Source organism: Cucurbita maxima, unplaced genomic scaffold (assembly GCF_002738345.1).
Source record: "Cucurbita maxima cultivar Rimu unplaced genomic scaffold, Cmax_1.0 Cma_Scf00003, whole genome shotgun sequence".
In the NCBI taxonomy this organism is placed as follows: Eukaryota; Viridiplantae; Streptophyta; class Magnoliopsida; order Cucurbitales; family Cucurbitaceae; genus Cucurbita; species Cucurbita maxima.
Window position 1 is genome coordinate 5693346 of NW_019272019.1, and position 17006 is coordinate 5710351.

The 17006-nt window shown below is 36.7% G+C and overlaps 2 protein-coding genes and 1 long non-coding RNA gene across 4 annotated transcripts; 2 read left to right on the forward strand and 1 right to left on the reverse strand.

Moving 5' to 3' along the window:
* The first annotated feature begins 290 nt into the window (after positions 1–290).
* On the forward strand, positions 291–6227 carry LOC111477193 (conserved oligomeric Golgi complex subunit 8-like). Its single transcript, XM_023121223.1, has 12 exons — positions 291–583; positions 767–919; positions 1410–1558; positions 2302–2379; positions 2470–2563; positions 2646–2720; positions 2862–3158; positions 4052–4119; positions 4214–4268; positions 4412–4550; positions 5425–5609; positions 5699–6227. Exons 1-12 carry the CDS (start codon positions 458–460, stop codon positions 5990–5992), a joined length of 1713 nt encoding a protein of 570 aa, XP_022976991.1. The 5' UTR covers positions 291–457; the 3' UTR covers positions 5993–6227.
* Positions 6228–6669: 442 nt separating this feature from the next.
* Positions 6670–11127, forward strand: LOC111477194. 2 transcript variants are annotated; one of them, XM_023121224.1, is made up of 13 exons: positions 6670–6816; positions 7151–7266; positions 7339–7400; positions 7666–7737; positions 7817–7843; positions 7975–8079; positions 8251–8358; positions 8524–8595; positions 8699–8749; positions 9095–9157; positions 9241–9365; positions 9844–10045; positions 10187–11127. In XM_023121224.1, the coding sequence occupies exons 2-13, from the start codon at positions 7167–7169 to the stop codon at positions 10889–10891; spliced, it is 1692 nt and encodes a 563-aa protein (XP_022976992.1). In that variant the 5' UTR covers positions 6670–6816; positions 7151–7166; the 3' UTR covers positions 10892–11127. The 2 variants fall into 2 exon arrangements, with proteins under 2 accessions (XP_022976992.1, XP_022976994.1); XM_023121226.1 differs by having other exon boundaries at positions 6671–6816; positions 7666–7716.
* A 1251-nt stretch (positions 11128–12378) lies between these two features.
* Positions 12379–13106, reverse strand: LOC111477312. Its single transcript, XR_002717249.1, has 2 exons — positions 12963–13106; positions 12379–12689 (listed from the first exon to the last, which is right to left on the reverse strand). It is a non-coding gene; the product is annotated as an uncharacterized LOC111477312 (long non-coding RNA).
* Positions 13107–17006: the final 3900 nt, after the last annotated feature.

The following is a 17006-nucleotide window of genomic DNA, read 5'->3' on the forward strand; positions in this document are numbered from 1 at the left end:
TTTTTTTTTTTTTTTTTTTTTTTTTTTTTTTTTTTTTTGGTGAATTTGACTTCAGTCCGGTGAAAATTGAAGAATGCGGTGAAATTTCACTTAAATGCCATCAAATCTTTTTTTTTTATTTTTTTTACCTAAGAGGGTGAAAAAACACTGCTTTGCTTAACTAGCCCTCTATTCCTAAAATTGCACTATCGGGTATGTTTAGACCGAAAAGTTAGTAAATAGACCATATTACCCCTCAAAGAACAAAGAATTCTTTTGGAGAAGTAACGCTCTCTCTTAGTCGTCAAAAAAAAAACTGAAGTCATTTCAGATCCAAATAGTAAAACGATTACCGGTTTCGCTAATGAGCGGGGACGGAGCTCATCGGCTCGCCGGCAGATCTGTGACTCTACGTGATTTTCTGAACGCAAGTTTCTAGATCCGGGCTGTCGTACCAGTGACTACGGAGGTCCGGAAAATGGAGACCGAGAATGCGGAGGAGCTCGCATCGTCGACGGCTCCCACTCTCCTTCCACTCGCCTCTGCCGCGCAGCAGCCATATGTGTCGGAGCTCCTTTCTTTCACACTCGATCGTCTAAACAAGGTTATTTTTTAACATCTCTCACCTGTTGTGTGTTGCACTAGGAAATGGAGTGGTTGAATGCAATCTAGCTCAGAAATAACAATGTCTTGATTTTCTTCTGATTATTTAATTGATTGGTTTGAAGTTGAAAGCAAGTGCCTCACTGTCTATTCTGTAATTAGTGACATATCTCGTCATGTATAGGAACCGGAGCTTCTTCAGGTGGATGCGGAGCGAATTCGGAGGCAAATACAAGAGGTAGCAGTGGGCAACTACCGAGCTTTCATTGCCGCCGCCGATGCGTTGCTTGCAATTCGAGAAGAAGTATCTTCCATCGATAAGCATCTTGAAACTTTGGTAATTCCGAAGTCCTATTGCCTTTCCTTCATTTACTTGCATATGTTCATGGTTTGAGATCTTAATATTAGGGGAAAGTGTACTTTATGCCGATAATTGTTCAGATGATTATTGCTAATTGACTATTGACAGTGTGGTAGTTAATCAATTTCCGCATTGGACTTCACATGGCAATCAAATGTTTCAATCAATTTTAACTTCCTTGGCTTGATAGATAGTATACAATGTGAAATCACTTCGGTTGTTTCATCTGTTAAGAGATCACCTCTCTGATGTTCCTCTTCTCATGCCTGTTTTATAACTATTATTGTCGGTATTCTAATTGTTGTTCTTGGATGATTAAAATTGTTTATTTACTACAACATTCTCGTTATTATTAGCTGTGGGAGGATAACTCTTAAGATGAGGCAGTAAAGTCAACGGATCATACTGTTCTTACATTTACACGTGACAATATTTGATATTGAGATATTAATTTCCTCTGTTATAGATATCTGAGATTCCAAATTTGACATCGGGTAGCACAGAGTTTATTGAATATGCGGAACAGATTCTGGAGAAGAGGAAGATGAACCAGATATTGCTAACACATCACAGTACTCTGCTTGATTTACTTGAAATTCCTCAGCTTATGGATACGTATGTATTTCAATGTTTGACCTATGCACTAAAAATTTTACCTTGTGTCAACCAAATATGTGATTAGATTAAATTAATGCATTTGTGCTGTTTTCTTGAATATATGAATATGTAAAGTACTTCAAACTGGTTTGTTCAAGACAATATGTTTCAGTGTAAGCTGCAATAAGCATATGTTCTTATTTTTGTTACAGTGTAAGCTAAAAATATGTTAAAGCACTTCCCCTTGCTGACTGCTAATATATAGTTAATAAGAATATAATTTTTAAGCTATTGCTGGCATGTACCTTTCATTTACTTGGTGCTGTTGTACACGGAGCTGATATGTTTTGTTGTTGGTTTTATTTTTTTTGTTTTACATTCTAAACCTATTTTAGCCCCAATTCTTATAAAAAAAATATATATATATATATATTAGCTCAATACATGTTCACCCTATATACTTTATGGAGCTGATTTTGGTCGGATAAGTTTTACTCTGCTCACGTGCTGAGTCAAGACACCCACTAGTCAAGGATTAATGTGCTTCCAGCTCCATTATAATTTTCTTTAGTTAACTGCTCTAGACTTGAAAGATTATAATTGTAAATATAATAAAGTAGAGCATGTATTGTAAATTTGTAGCACGAGCTTGCTTCAGGAATTAATGATAGCATGAATTCAAAATCTTTTTCATATTATTTTGGTCCTATATTTTTAGAAGATTACAAAAGAGGTATTTGGTGATTCCGTTTCTTCTGCAGGTGTGTAAGAAATGGAAATTATGATGAAGCTCTTGACTTGGAAGCATTTGTCGCAAAACTTTCAACTATGCACCCTAAGTAAGTTTTTCACCTATTATTCACAAAGTGATTTTCTGTTTTGGAAGCTACTGTAACAAGCATCTTAACTAGACTTTGTTTTTCCCATAGAGTACCAGTTATTCAAGCACTGGTGTCAGAAGTCAGGCAAACCACCCAATCTCTTCTTTCTCAACTTCTCCAAAAACTTCGCTCAAATATTCAGGTAACCTTCTTGAATTATGATTATGCTAGCACGTCATAAAAATCATGATATAAAAATTATAATAATTTCTTAAATACTGCAGCTGCCTGAATGTCTCCGCATCATTGGATATCTACGTCGAATTGGAGTATTTAGTGAATATGAAATGCGTTTACAGGTAAAAGTCTTTCATTTGTTTTAAAACTTTGCATGTTATCTATTCTCAACTTGAAAAATTATAAGAAGTTTTCTGTACTAGATTTTGCCATCTTCTTTTCAATGGAGTTAATTATATGGGATTCCACTAATCTTCTTTCAGTTTTTACGATGCCGAGAGGCATGGCTTACTGGAATTCTCGAAGATCTTGACCAGAGAAATGCTTATGAATATTTGAAAGGAATGATCAATTGTCATAGGACACATCTTTTTGACATTGTTAACCAATATCGAGCTATATTTGCTGATGATACGTCCGGAAATGAAGAAAACTATGACAGTGGGCTTCTTTTTAGTTGGTCTATGCATCAGATAACTTCTCACTTGAAGACACTCAAAATAATGCTCCCAAAGATAACAGAAGGTGGATCTCTATCAAATATATTGGAACAGTGCATGGTAAGAATCCCTTATGCCCAATATTTGATTAATTTATGAATAGTTATCGACTTTTAGTTCTTGGAATCTTTTAAGAGTTTGAGGTTCAAAGTTGCCCTCCTAGCAATACTCCAAAGCCTAATTCAGAAGTTACCAAATAATGACCTCAAAGCTTCAAAATTATCGATATGATGAGTTTTATAATGTTTGTAATAATTTTTAAAAATATCTTTCTGTTACTCTTTATGAACTCGTATAGCTGAAACACAGAACTCTAAATGAACCCTTACACTGCAGATTTTATTTTTTTTGTTTGTTTTTGTGTGTGGCGAGTGTGTTGAACTTTGATCATTTAAACCAATAAAATAACAATATATACACCCAATGTATTCTAACTTCATTAAGAAGCGTGAAAATATGTGCATTGGGGATGAAAAGCACAAGGGAAGGGAACCTAAAGTTAACGCCTAAACTTATATCACAATTGTACAAATGTACCACAAAGAATGAAAGAAAAAAAAATGGAAACATCCTGAAGTGCTAGAAGACTGAGATGCTCAAAGTTTTGCATTTAACTAAACTGAAGTCAAGATATCCTCATGTTTAGCTTTAATTTCAATATAGCAAGAGAATTATGAGCGATATTTGGTCCATTGTTAAGTTCATGTTTGTCTGTGGGCTTTGATAGCGAAGCCTTTTTGTGATTATCCTTTAGGTTTTGTTTTACTTGATTCGTTTTTATAGTTTTGCCTCCCTTTTTTGTGGGCTTTATTTTTATTTGTTCTTGTACTCTTTCAATTTTTTCCAGGAAGGTTCAGTTATTCGTTAGGTAAAAAAAAATATTCAATGTAAAAAAAAAAAACTTGAGTTCCAACTACTTAATTTATTTTAATTATTCATTGTGTTATTTGCAGTACTGTGCTATGGGGCTTGGCTGGGTTGGAATGGATTTTCGTGGTTTGCTTCCTCCACTTTTTGAAGAGTAAGGCAGCTATTATATTTTTGGTTTCTTGTTTTTCAAGCTAAATATTAATGACATTATTTCTTTATAATTATTTAACTTAATTACTCTACAGGGCAGTTCTCAACTTATTTTCAAAAAATATGGGTACTGCAGTTGATAATTTTCAGGTAACCATCTGAAGCATGCTTTCTTCTAGACTGAAACTCCGCAATTCAATTTTTCTAAGGAAGGCTGGTGGTGTTGCTTGGCTGCAATCAATATCACTGTCATGACTCATGACTGACTGACTGACCATGTATTGCCTATGCAGTTAGTTCTGGATTCCCATCGTTGGGTCCCACTACCAGCTGTTGGCTTTCCGGCAACTACTATTGGTGAGGAAAGTCAGGAAGACGTGACTCCACCTTCATATTTGATGGAACATCCACCTCTTGCCGTTTTTGTGAATGGTATGTCAGATATTTGCTTCATATACTGTGAAATAGTTTTTCAAGTTTTCCCAGAAAACTTGTCAAGCGGTCATACACACACACACAGACACATATATCTTCGAAAATGAAACAACACTTTTCATTTATGAAGAAGGCAGACTACAAAGAGTAGACTGAAAAGAAACAAAGATACACACGATAAAGAAGTGCAGAATGCATAAATCTAATAAAAAGAGTTCCCCTGTTATAGTTGACTCTTGTACTGACTTTTGCTGCCATCTTGAAAATTTTGATAATATTGAGAAGAGCTCTCCAATTATGTTGCTATAGAATTATCTTTGTTCTTGTTAGAAATGGTGGAGTAAGCAATCAATTGGCCTGTTTGTATTGCAGGAGAATTAGTCTTTTGTACAAAGATTCATATCTTGTCGAAGCAATCCCAGCTCTCCATCAAGCTGGGCTCTCCAAGCCGATAATTTATCAATTGAATCGATATTCGACTCCATAAAATAAGCTTTAAACGTAAGGCACAGAGGAATAAACTAGAAGAAATAATGCCTTTAAAGAGGAGAAATCATATTGAACTAAAATGAATATAAAAGTGGGAACAATGCAACTTTTTTCTGCTTTTGTATAACCTGATCCATGTTAGTATTTATGCTGCATGCTGATAGATTCGTTTGAAGCTGAAAAAAGAAATTAGATGTTGTTTGCCTGCCTTTTGTTGTTTTCATGGTAATGCTAATAGTTTGTTACATGGCTTGGTACAACTAATTTATCCGACCATATTTCAACCTATGACCTCTAAGTAAGAAATTTGCATTAGAACTAGAAGTTTATTTTGTTGCAATATGTTAGGTCCGTTAACGACATCTCCTTTCGGTGGTATTAGGTGTATCGGCAGCTATGAACGAACTTCGCCATTGTGCCCCTTTGAGTTTGAAACATGTGATAGCTCAAGAACTAATAAAAGGATTGCAGGCTGTTTCGGATTCTTTATTGAGATACAACACAACTCGCATGCTAAAAGATAATGAGTCTGGACTTTTCCTCCAGCTTTGCCGCGCATTCATAGAGGTGTTGTTTTAAGTTTTTTGCTTTGCCATTGCCATCTGAGATTTCCCTTCTAAAAGGGCTCCTAGCTGATTTTGCACCATCTTCTGTAGGTTGCTTATCCCCATTGTGCTACTTGTTTTGGCCGCTGTTATCCGGGCGGGGCGATGATTATATTGGACGCGAAAAGTTTGTACGAAGGCATCGGTCGCCTATTGACTGTCTCTTCCTCAAGGAACCTCCCGAAAACGGTCAGTAACGCCGAAGAGAATAACATTGCAGAAAATGGTGATATGCCTGCGCTGGACAATGGAGCTTCATCGGATGCTGATAAGGACCAGAAAAGCCCTTCCTTGCACAGTAATGAAAAACATAGCGAAGGTGAAGAAGCAGAGCAGAGCAATTAAATTCAACAACCTACACTTGATTTTGCAGCCCTACACTTGATTTTGCGTCTATTCTTTTAAACCTTCATTTGTAATTATTCTCTAGAATGAGTGACTGAGGCCCACCAAATTTTCAGTAAAAGTTAGCAGTTATATACAGTGTATGATATAGGAAACATGGAGAGTTCATTGGAAGGTAAAAGCTGAAAATAAGTGCTTGATTCTTGAATTCCTAGAAATGCTTTATTTGATTGAATTGATCCATTATATGTCAAAATTATTGTAACAACTCAATCGTTAACAAATATTATCTGCTTTGATTTGTTATATATCGTTGTCCAGTTTCACGATTGTGAAACGTGTCTGCCAGTGAAAGGTTTTCATACCCTATCCAATTATCAAGAAATGTTCTGTTCTTCTCTCTAACTAAAGTATGATTTCACACATACAGACCATCCAACCAATAAAGTAAAGCGATATCTGAATGCACTTATTTTTCATAACATTCTCAAATAAATTATGTAAAAATTCATAAATTTCAAAAAATAAAAATAAAAAATCTAATGTCGTTTGTCGCTAAAATTTAAAGGTCGCAGCCGTACGGTGCGTTTTGATACTTCCTTCCCGCCTGTCTCAATGACGGTTAATCGTCGGTTTCCAGTTACAAATGTCCCTAAAACGCTGCGTTTTAAGTTTTTGTAAAAAACCCTATGCCGAAACCCTGATTCAGCGCAGTGTCTCCTCGGTGCAACATAGGTGACGCTCTATATTGGCGGCAAAGACGTTGTTGCTTAAACAGACTCTGCAACTCTCCTCGTGCAGCGCTTCGATCTGAATCTCAACAGGTAACATGAATATTCTGTTTACGCTAGATTCTTTGCGAACTTGTATTTCATCCATCTCGTCATCATCGTTAGTGATTTTGATTGATTCTCAATATTCTGGCATTTTCATCGAAGTCTGTATTGTTCTTATTGGAATATTTTTTACTGCTTCCCTTTTTGGAATAACGAATCGATGCTCATATGGTTGTAATTGGAAGAGGTAGCTCAAGATTCCATGATAGTTGTTCCTCGAGGGATTATGCTTTGAAGTCCAATTTCTTTTCCTCGTGGTGCAAACTTAATATTAATGTACAGATATTTGGTTTCTGTTTTGAAATGTATTTTCTTCTTGAAGTTTTGCGGGAGAGAGCATGGATTTGAATGGACAACAGGCTGTGGAGCAACAACGGGAAACTCAGAAGATTCAGATTTACTCTACCTCTAGTACTGGAGTTTCTCCTTTCTGGAGAGGTCTCTCTCTCTCTCTCTCAAACACACGTGCAGTCCCTCATATATCACGTTAACTCTCTTTCATTCTTGCAGAGAAGTATGAAAAAGATGCTAAGAAGTACTGGGATATCTTTTATAAAAAGCATCAAGACCGAGTAAGTTACTGCTTGGCTAAAATCATTTTGAACTTGGATTGGTTCTTGGTATCTGGAGTATTTATTTGAATAGCATTTTGAAAAGTTCATCGCTCAATTTTTGGCTGGTTTTCTCTTTGCCATTGTTTTCAAAGCTGCTGATGTAATTCACTCACCTTCAGAAAATTTTGAAATTTACTCAAATAGTTTCAATTTTGTTATTTTGCTATGCATAAGCTTTAGTTATAGCATGGTAATGGTATTTGCTTCCATTTTCACTTTTTAGTTTTTCAAGGACCGACACTACCTGGACAAAGAATGGGGCCAATACTTTTCTGTGAGTTCAGCATGTTGCGAGGTTTAGTTGTAGCATTCTTTTTTCTTGTGTTATGGAGGCCTCAAATGTACTCAATCGTTGATATTTTGTGGATCTTCAGGGAGAAGAAAGAAAAGGTGTTTTGGAGGTAAGTGATCAATTCTTGTCATTCAGTTCAATGTTGCCTGATTATCCATATTTTTAATCAAAAAGCTCCCTACCATTATCTTTCTTTAGGTGCTAGCTAGTATTTCAAATTGTTTTTCTTTTCCCTTTCAGGTTGGCTGTGGAGCAGGAAATACTGTTTTCCCCTTGATTGCTACATACCCAAATGTTTTCATTCATGCATGTGATTTCTCACCACGAGCAGTGAATTTAGTCAAGGTTTGGTGGCATAATGACTTCACCCTATTAATTTTTGCTTAGAAGTTTTGCCTTTTTGTTGCTGTCCTGTCTCATTGCCTTCATGTTCTAACTAGTATTTTCTTAGCTTTTGGAATTTGATAATGATAAAAGTGGCTTAGGTTGGCTAAATGGATTAGCTTGCTCATGCAGGCACATAAAGACTTCAATGACGACCGTGTTGCTGCATTTGTTTGTGATCTTACTGCTGATGACTTGAGCAACCACATTTCTCCATCATCAGTTGATGTAGTAACGATGGTAATTCACTGAAAATTACGACTTGGAATCTCTATTGAATATATCATCGTTATTTTACTAGCTTAGTATGTTGATAAATTATTCATGTTTTACCATTTTCTCAGTCATTTGATCTTTACTTAGTCTCATTATTACTACTTTTTAAGTAGCTAACTTATTAAGCAGATTTTTGTTTTGTCTGCAGTTTCCCCAGAGAAGATGTCCCTGGTGTTGCGAAATGTGAAAAAAGTGTTGAAAGTAAGAACTCATTAGCACTCATTAACATTCAATCTTTTTTATCGTGTCTTGTTAAGAACGGCTGATGATCCAATGAAATTTGATCATCTTTCGTTTTTTTCAGCCTACTGGATGCGTTCTGTTTCGTGACTATGCAACTGGTGACCTTGCTCAGGTATCTACAATATGTTTTATTGTTTTCTTTTGTCTGCGTGTGCTATTCTGCTCTGCCACATCTTATTATCTATTATTTGAAGGACCTCTTCCTTTTTTATCAAAATGCTGAAAGTAGAGTTTACAAATAACAGTGTAGCTATACTATATGTTCAATTTCCTTCTAATTGAATCTATGGATGAGTTGCCGAGTTTGTTTTTTCATATATTGTTTGATAATTCGATAATTTCCATGATGAGTTGCCGAGTCCCTCTCTTTTTTGTTGGCTTTTATACAAGATGTTTATGTTCTTTCACCATACGGTTCTCAAGTACATATGCTCTTTCTCTCGGGTCTCATTGACAGGAACGATTTGATTGCAAAGATAAAAAAATCAGTGAGAACTTTTACGTCCGAGGAGATGGAACTGTAAGTTACACTCTTTTTCATGCTTACAATAATATGCTCTTTTGTTGGTCAGTTTTTAATCTCAATGCCTCTACCTCGGTCAGCGTGCTTTCTACTTCTCTAATGAGTTTCTTACAAGTACATTTAAAGAAATTGGATTTGATGTTAAAGAACTTGACGTATGCTGCAAACAAGTTGAGAACCGATCGAGGGATTTGGTCATGAATAGGTAAATACTTTTGTACAAATATTTCCACCTTTTTCTTGAATTAATTAATTAATTTACTGTTGGTTTCCTCAGATTGGATTAAGTCTTATTCACTTCATGGCCAAAATTATGCCTAATTCAAATTGTCCACAGTTTTGGTTATCATAGTTGTTAATTTAGTTGTTTTGTCAAATAGCCACTTAAGTGAATTTGAATTGCCAGGTTCAAAATGCTGTAACCGATTATTACCCCACGCATTAGGTGATGGGCATGTTTTGCTTGGTAATGTTTTGCTTCATATTGAAATTCAAATTCATTATATGGGTGCATGTGTGATGTCCTAACCTACGCAAAGAACTTGCTGAATCTGAAGTTTGATTTAAAACTCATTAGATCTGAAATGTTTAAATTGATTCTTTGCTTTTTATGTTACGAATTTAGTTCTTCCGGCGAGGCATTTTTTTTTTTTAATAGTAACTCTTTCTATTTGTGATTTAAGGCGATGGGTCCAAGCTGTATTCAGCCTTTCTGAGTTTGCAACTCCAGAAGCTGGTCTTAGGGCAGGCTTGCCCGATAAAGTTAAAACCCAGCCTGGGCCCAAGGAGAACCGTTCAGAGGTGCCTGTCAACGATTTTGAACTCGACTTCTCCGAGGGTGTTGCAATTGATATGTTTGGAATCTCACCTTCTCAGGATAATGAGGTGTGTTTATCCATGATAAAATTCTAAGATTGCCCCCAAATCTTTATGATCATACAAACTACTGATCTTTTCATTTATTTTCCACAATCTGGCCACCCATATTCTAAACTCTACTTGTGTCCAATCGTTTGATTTTCTTAGATTATCAAGGTGGATGTTAGAGGATGGAATTTCAAAATTAAAGTTCTCTCGAAAGAGTTCCAACATACCTGCAAATCCACTGGTTTGATGCTGTGGGAATCTGCTCGTTTGATGGCTTCTGTCCTGGCAGAAAATCCCGCTATATGTGCTGGAAAGAGGGTGTTAGAACTGGGGTGTGGCTGTGGAGGAATTTGCTCTATGGTTGCTGTTGGCTCCGCTAATCTTGTAGTAGCCACCGACGGAGACCCAAGTGCTCTAAACCTATTATCTCAAAATGTAACCTCAAATCTTGAGCAGCATTTCCTCACAAAACTAATTACAGAGAGACTGGAGTGGGGAAATAGCATCCATATTGAAACTATCAGAGAAATAAGCACAGGAGGTTTTGATGTCATCATAGGGACAGACGTCACGTATGTTCCTGAAGCTATTTTGCCACTGTTTTCAACTGCAAAAGAGCTCATCTCGCCTAGCAAGGATTCCGAATGTGCATTGATTCTTTGCCACGTCCTGCGACGAGTCGATGAGCCAACAATCATTTCCGCTGCTCGTCAATTCGGTTTTAGGTTGGCTGATTCTTGGACTGCAGGAGTCTCGTCTAAGTCATCCCAAAACATTGTGAGTTCTTGGTTCGCTAATGGAGATTGGGAGCATTATATCCCAACTACTGCTTTGAACATTATGTACTTCCTCCTAGAGAAGTGAGCATCATGCTTCATATCAGCCTTTTCTTTCAGAATCAGTATGCGAATCCGCTATTTATGATATTCCATTTTTCAAACAGACGATATTGTATTAATTCTGGATGGCTTTGAGTTATTATTTAGGGTTTATCTTAATGTTTTAATGAACATGAGAAGGGATTTGTTTGTACAAGTGAAACAAGGGAGTGTGGACGTGGAATTTATGAAATACCCATTGCTCTTATAGATTGATGATTATAGATGTTTCTTTTGCAAACAAACCTAAAAAGATTAGAGCTGTGTCCGCCCATGGAGGATGATCTTCAAGCCAAATTTTGGTCGATCTATGCCACTGCATGTCGGAAGCTAACTCGTGAGTCACCGACCTCGTTCGCTTAGCGGGCTTTACCAGTCAAAAGGTTCCATGGTGCAGAGCTATTGCCTCAGCAATCTCAACATATCCAATCCCGATTCCTACTGTTGTTGAGCATAGCCTTATCGGATTGACAATTATAGTTGATGCATTACATTACTAGCTTCGTTTTACAATAGTCTCAAGGTGATTTTACTAGCATAGTGAATACTGAAAATGTAAAATTTTTTATTTTTTCGTTAGAAAAAACACATAATTTCTTATCTCATCATTCGAAATCGCTCTTTGGTACCACTTCTTCGCTAGAAAATCACATGAACAACGTTGTTTCGACGAGGATTTTTCACTTGAAATTTTGAAGAAAAACCACATTTGAGGAAGAAAAAAATCTTCTTTGATGGGGTCTTATTGTTTTCTTCTCTAATAATTAAATCTTTCTATGAAACTTATGAACTTCTTACAAAATAATGGCTTCATTCAATTCTCTTCATGGCTTTCAACTTTCTGAAACAAATTAAAGTTCAAATTTTTAACATTTTTTTCTCAGAATCGTACGTCCTTTTTTAACTTGAGAAGAAGAAGTTTCATACATATTCTAATAATAACTTGTTTACATGTGAAGAGCATAAGGAGTAGGACTTCTTTTGTAAGGCCAAATAGTTTAATAAAACAGTACTTGTTCTAACAATCTCTTACATACCCACTTCATCAAAATCCTAAAATATTACAAAATTGGAAAGATTAGATCACTGAAGAAGCAAAACAATGATCTTGAAGAACAAATTCTTGATGAACTTGTTTGTAAAACCAATACCAAATTTAACTAAATGCTTTCCATTTGCAATCACATCAAGTTATGAGCTCAATAAGAAGAGAAAATACTATTTCACTCGTTGAATTGTTGCGAGCGAAACAAACGGGACAGGGTTTGGAATAAGCTATCTGTTGTTGTATCATATTATCGGTAATAACGAAAACATCTCGACTAATAATTCAAATCTCTTTCTTTTAGAAGTATTGAGAGATGGAACTCGAAGAACAAGAATTCTTGATATTCTTTACCGATCGTTTAAATTCGTGACGTATATCATCATCTTCAACCCCAACAGAATTAGATCTTCACAACACATAGAATGGTTCAGTTTCTCCATTAATTAATAATTTAAATGATTTAATTACATCCAATTAACCTACAAATAAGAGCCAACAGATTAGGTAAATAAAAAAAGGTAAAGATCAGATCAAAGAACAACCCAAATCCATAAAAATTTCAAGAAAAAAAAAAAAAAAAGTTCAGCTGCATGTTGCATCAACTGAGTTTGTGTTTTACAACAAACCCATGTGATTAATGGATTGGATTGATGAACTGATCCTTTGAATTTGATATCCACAATGGAAAAAGATTGGATCTTTAGAAGCTGTGAGAGAGACCTAGCTACACCAAAACCTGTAAAGCTGAGCAAGTAATCAATAGATGGAATCAAAACGAGTAGCAATTTCAAAAAAGATCAAAACTTTGGCAAACCCATATGAGAAAAAACAGAAATTGTAGAGAGAGAAGAGGCAAAAACGGATTGAAAGCCAAAAAAAGGGAAAAAAAAGAAGAGAGAGAAACGGTGGGGTGACAGATAGAGAGTAAGCACAGAAAGCTTCAAGCATGAACCCTAGCATGCAAGAAAGTGCCTTATGTGCTCACTCTCTTCTGTCACCTCCTCCTTACCCTAAATTTCAATTCCAAAAACATTGCTAAAATACCCTCCAAATCTTGAGGTGAGGGGTGGAAATGCAATTTTGTATGTTTGGAAGGACTTGACCCTAAAACCCAAAAGCTGTTCCACTAAATTGCAACAAATTAAGGGCTGTGGGTGAGTTGTTGTGTGGAGAGGGAGAAGTACTGTGGGGTTTATATAGAATTCAAAAGGGGAGGGGAAATTAAATAATTAATTAATTAATTAAATAAAAGGGGAGGTTGCATAATGGTGTGGAATTTTAAAAGTGTTTATCTTCTATTGGATGAGTTTCTAATATTTTATTGCCAATTCACAGAGCAAAAGCATGGAGAAAAACAATGGGGGTGGGAAAATGTTATCCTTTTATTTATTTATTTATTTATTTATTTATTTATTTATTTATTTTTATTTCAATTATTAATTTTTTACTGTTTCCAATGCATTCTTGTAAATATAAATCTTATTCTCTCTCTACATTTACAGTGCATCTAAGCTCTCCCATGCTTGCTGATCCCAATATGTTTTTGTTTTCGTTGAATATTCTAAGGGACAAAAAAACCTTAACATTTGCGAACCTTGATCTTGCTTGCCCGACCACGAACCCTCCTCCTCAGATAAACATATCTCCGATGCGTCTCTCCCGTCTTGAAAGAATTGTTGTACCAAACTCTCGGTCACTCTGTTAGATGGTGGGGCTGACAACCCGTTTAGCTAAGAGTAACTCCAAGGTTCGATAATCTTGTTCTGCTCAAGCTTCCTCGGTTTGAGGAATTAATTGATTGAATACCCGAGAACGAGAAATACATGACTTAAAGTAATTAATTATATGGTAAGTGGATAAACATATCTCCGATGCGTCTCTCCCGTCTTGAAAGAATTGTTGTACCAAACTCTCGGTCACTCTGTTAGATGGTGGGGCTGACAACCCGTCTAGCTAAGAGTAACTCCAAGGTTCGGTAATCTTGTTCTGCTCAAGCTTTCTCGGTTTGGGGAATTAATTGATTGAATACCCGAGAACGAGAAATACATGACTTAAAGTAATTAATTATATGGTAAGTGGTTTTTGGTAGAGGTGAGTAAGAACAAAATAGGTTAATAGAGACGGATGTGGTCATTTGTAGGGTAAATGTCTGATCTGTTTTAAAAGTCAATAATCGAATGCTATGACTTCTAAGTCATGATTACGGAAGTCAATGAGATCGTATATGATTCAATTAGTTAATACATATTCTGTAGCCGTTCAAGTTCACTGCTAGTAGATATTGTCCGTTTTGACTCGTTACGTATCACCGTCAGTCTCACGGTTTTAAAACACGTCTACTAGAGAGAGGCTTCCATTTTCTCTATGACTGACGTGAGATCTCACAATCCACCCTCCTTGGGGTCCCGCGTCCTCGCTTGCACACCATTTGTAACGACCCAAACCCGCTACTAGCAAATATTGGCTCGTTACATATCGTTATCAGCCTCACAGTTTTAAAACGCGCCTACTAGGGAGAGGTTTTCACACCGTTATAAGGATTGCTTCATTCCTCTCTCTAACTGATATGAGATCTCACATATTCTCTCGACTAAATTGGAAATGGACGGGGGAGAAACAACCCTTAAAACCGTGAATATATTTTTTTCCTCGATATTCTAAGAAATGTCGAGAAATTGGAAATCGACACGGGACCGCAGATAATAATTAAAAAAAAAAGGGTAAAGTTAAAAGAAGAAAACATTTGATGCTTAGGGATTACATAATTGGGATTAATTAGGGAGATTAAAGTGTGTATTAAGAGAGAAGCAATTAGCGTTTAAAGAAGGGATTAAGAAAATGAAAAGAAAAGAAAAGTAGAAAGGAAGATGCAATGAATGAACCAATAAGGGTTAAACACAAGAGGGGAAGCCCACGCAACGGCGCTAAAGTATATATGCTTTACAATTTATTAATCCAATTATCTGATAAAGCAAAGAATCGTTGACTATTTTTATTATTATTTTCTGCAAATGCATGCGACTGCGAGTGCTTCACCTTATTTTTGCAGATGCCCTTTTTTTTTTTAATTCATTTTTCATTTATTTTCCATAATAATTATGAAACTAGGTGCTCACCGGACGATCGGCCGACCTTCAACCGGCATACATCCAACAAAAAGGGTAAGAAGGACAGTGCATCATCCAACACAGGGTGTAAAAAGTTCAAAAATTGAGGTTTTGATATGAGTTGCTTGGAAGACTGTCTTGTGTTGTGTACTCGAGAATGATTAAAAATGTCTCAAAATGTAAGATAGGTATGGATATTTTAAAAATTTTGGAGAAATTAAGAAGAGGGGTTTTATTTTCCTAAAGGAGAAAGTGTGTGTCAACTTTTCATAGTAGGGTTACCCTTTTGGGATAGTGGGATGTGAGAGGATTTGCTTGCGTATTATGATGATTATTCTTCCCCAACACCCAACTTCCAAGCCTACAGAAGAAATGACAAAGCTTATACCCACTTTGAATTTAGCCTTTAATAATGGTGGCTAACCTAACTAAGAGGACGAGTGGCAGACAAACACCCCGAGTCGTCGTGTTCGTCTACTCGTGTCTCTTTAGCGTCACTCTTCTTTGATCGAGTCGTTTTTTTTAAACTAAATACCCGTGGGAGCTTGTTGGACTTTTAAACACCCGAGTCGTCGTATTAGTCTACTCTATCATTTCAACGTGAGATCCTCAGCCTCTAGAGTCAGTCACCGTTGTTAGACCAAATACCCGTTTGAGCTAGCTACTGAGAGTCGGAAGAGGTGAGTTAGTGGTGTTGGTTATAAAAATTGTGGGGGCAAATGGGAAAGGCATCTTGTGGGGTTTGTTTTTATTTGTTTGGTAACCCTAAATGGAGGCAGAGTTGGCATGTAATGGCGTTTTGATAACTCTGCCCGCATGCACTTTCGGCTACAGGCCATGCGAGTGGCAGAACGTGGGAGGGAGGGAGGCAATGGGCAAGGAAAGAAGGCCCTTTTGTGTTTTTTTAAAGAGAAAAAAGTGATGGCCTTTGGGTTGGGTTCAGAGGAAACCCAAGGGATCCCCACTACTACTAGAATCAACATGATGGTGACGATGGGCATATCAATTATTGGGTTCTCTTCCTTTCTTTATGCACAACCATTCTATTTGTGGTCCTAAACTTCCCATATTCTGTGGTTAGGGTTCTTTTTCATACACAAATGCCCATTTTTCACTTCTCTACAACATTATTAGGACACCTTTTTTATCTCTCTCGTATACCTCTACACTTCATATTCTCCCTGTTAGAATTGGTCAATCCATTAGAATAGCTTGAAGTTAGTCATGCCATAAGAATAGGCTTACTTCGTTAGTTTCCTATGAAATCGGATCTATTAGTTAATCTTTTGCCAATATAAATAGAATATGTCCTCAATAGTGTGAGGTACAGTTTTGCATAAACTTGATATGGTATCAGAGCAGAAATAAGATCCACGAGATCCATAGCCTCTGCTGTTAAACATGTCAATCCCAATCAACACAATGTCTTCTCCGTCGATCAGTCAGGTGATTAGTGTTAAGCTTACACAAGAAAATTATCTACTGTGGTCTACCCAAATCCTTCCCTACTTGCGTAGCCAAAACCTTGTTGGTTTTGTGGATGGATCCATGCCTGCACCAAGCCAGACGATCGCCGTTGAACCAAGTGAAGAAACAGGGAATCGCAAAATTATCATCAACCCTGAGTTCACAGTCTGGTACCCCCAGGACCAGCTGGTACTCAGCCTCATCAACTCATCAGTCACTGAGGAGGTTCTCAGCACGATGGTTGGAATCACCACTGCACGAGAAGCCTGGATTACGCTGGAGCGACAATTTGCTTCCACATCTCGAGCAAGAGCAATGCAGATCCGTATGGAACTCTCTACTATCCAGAAAAAGGACATGACAATTGCTGACTACTTTCGTAAAGTAAAACATCTTGGTGATACACTTGCTGCCATTGGCAAGCGAATAGAGGATGAAGAACTCATCGCCTACATGCTGCAAGGACTTGGTCCAGATTA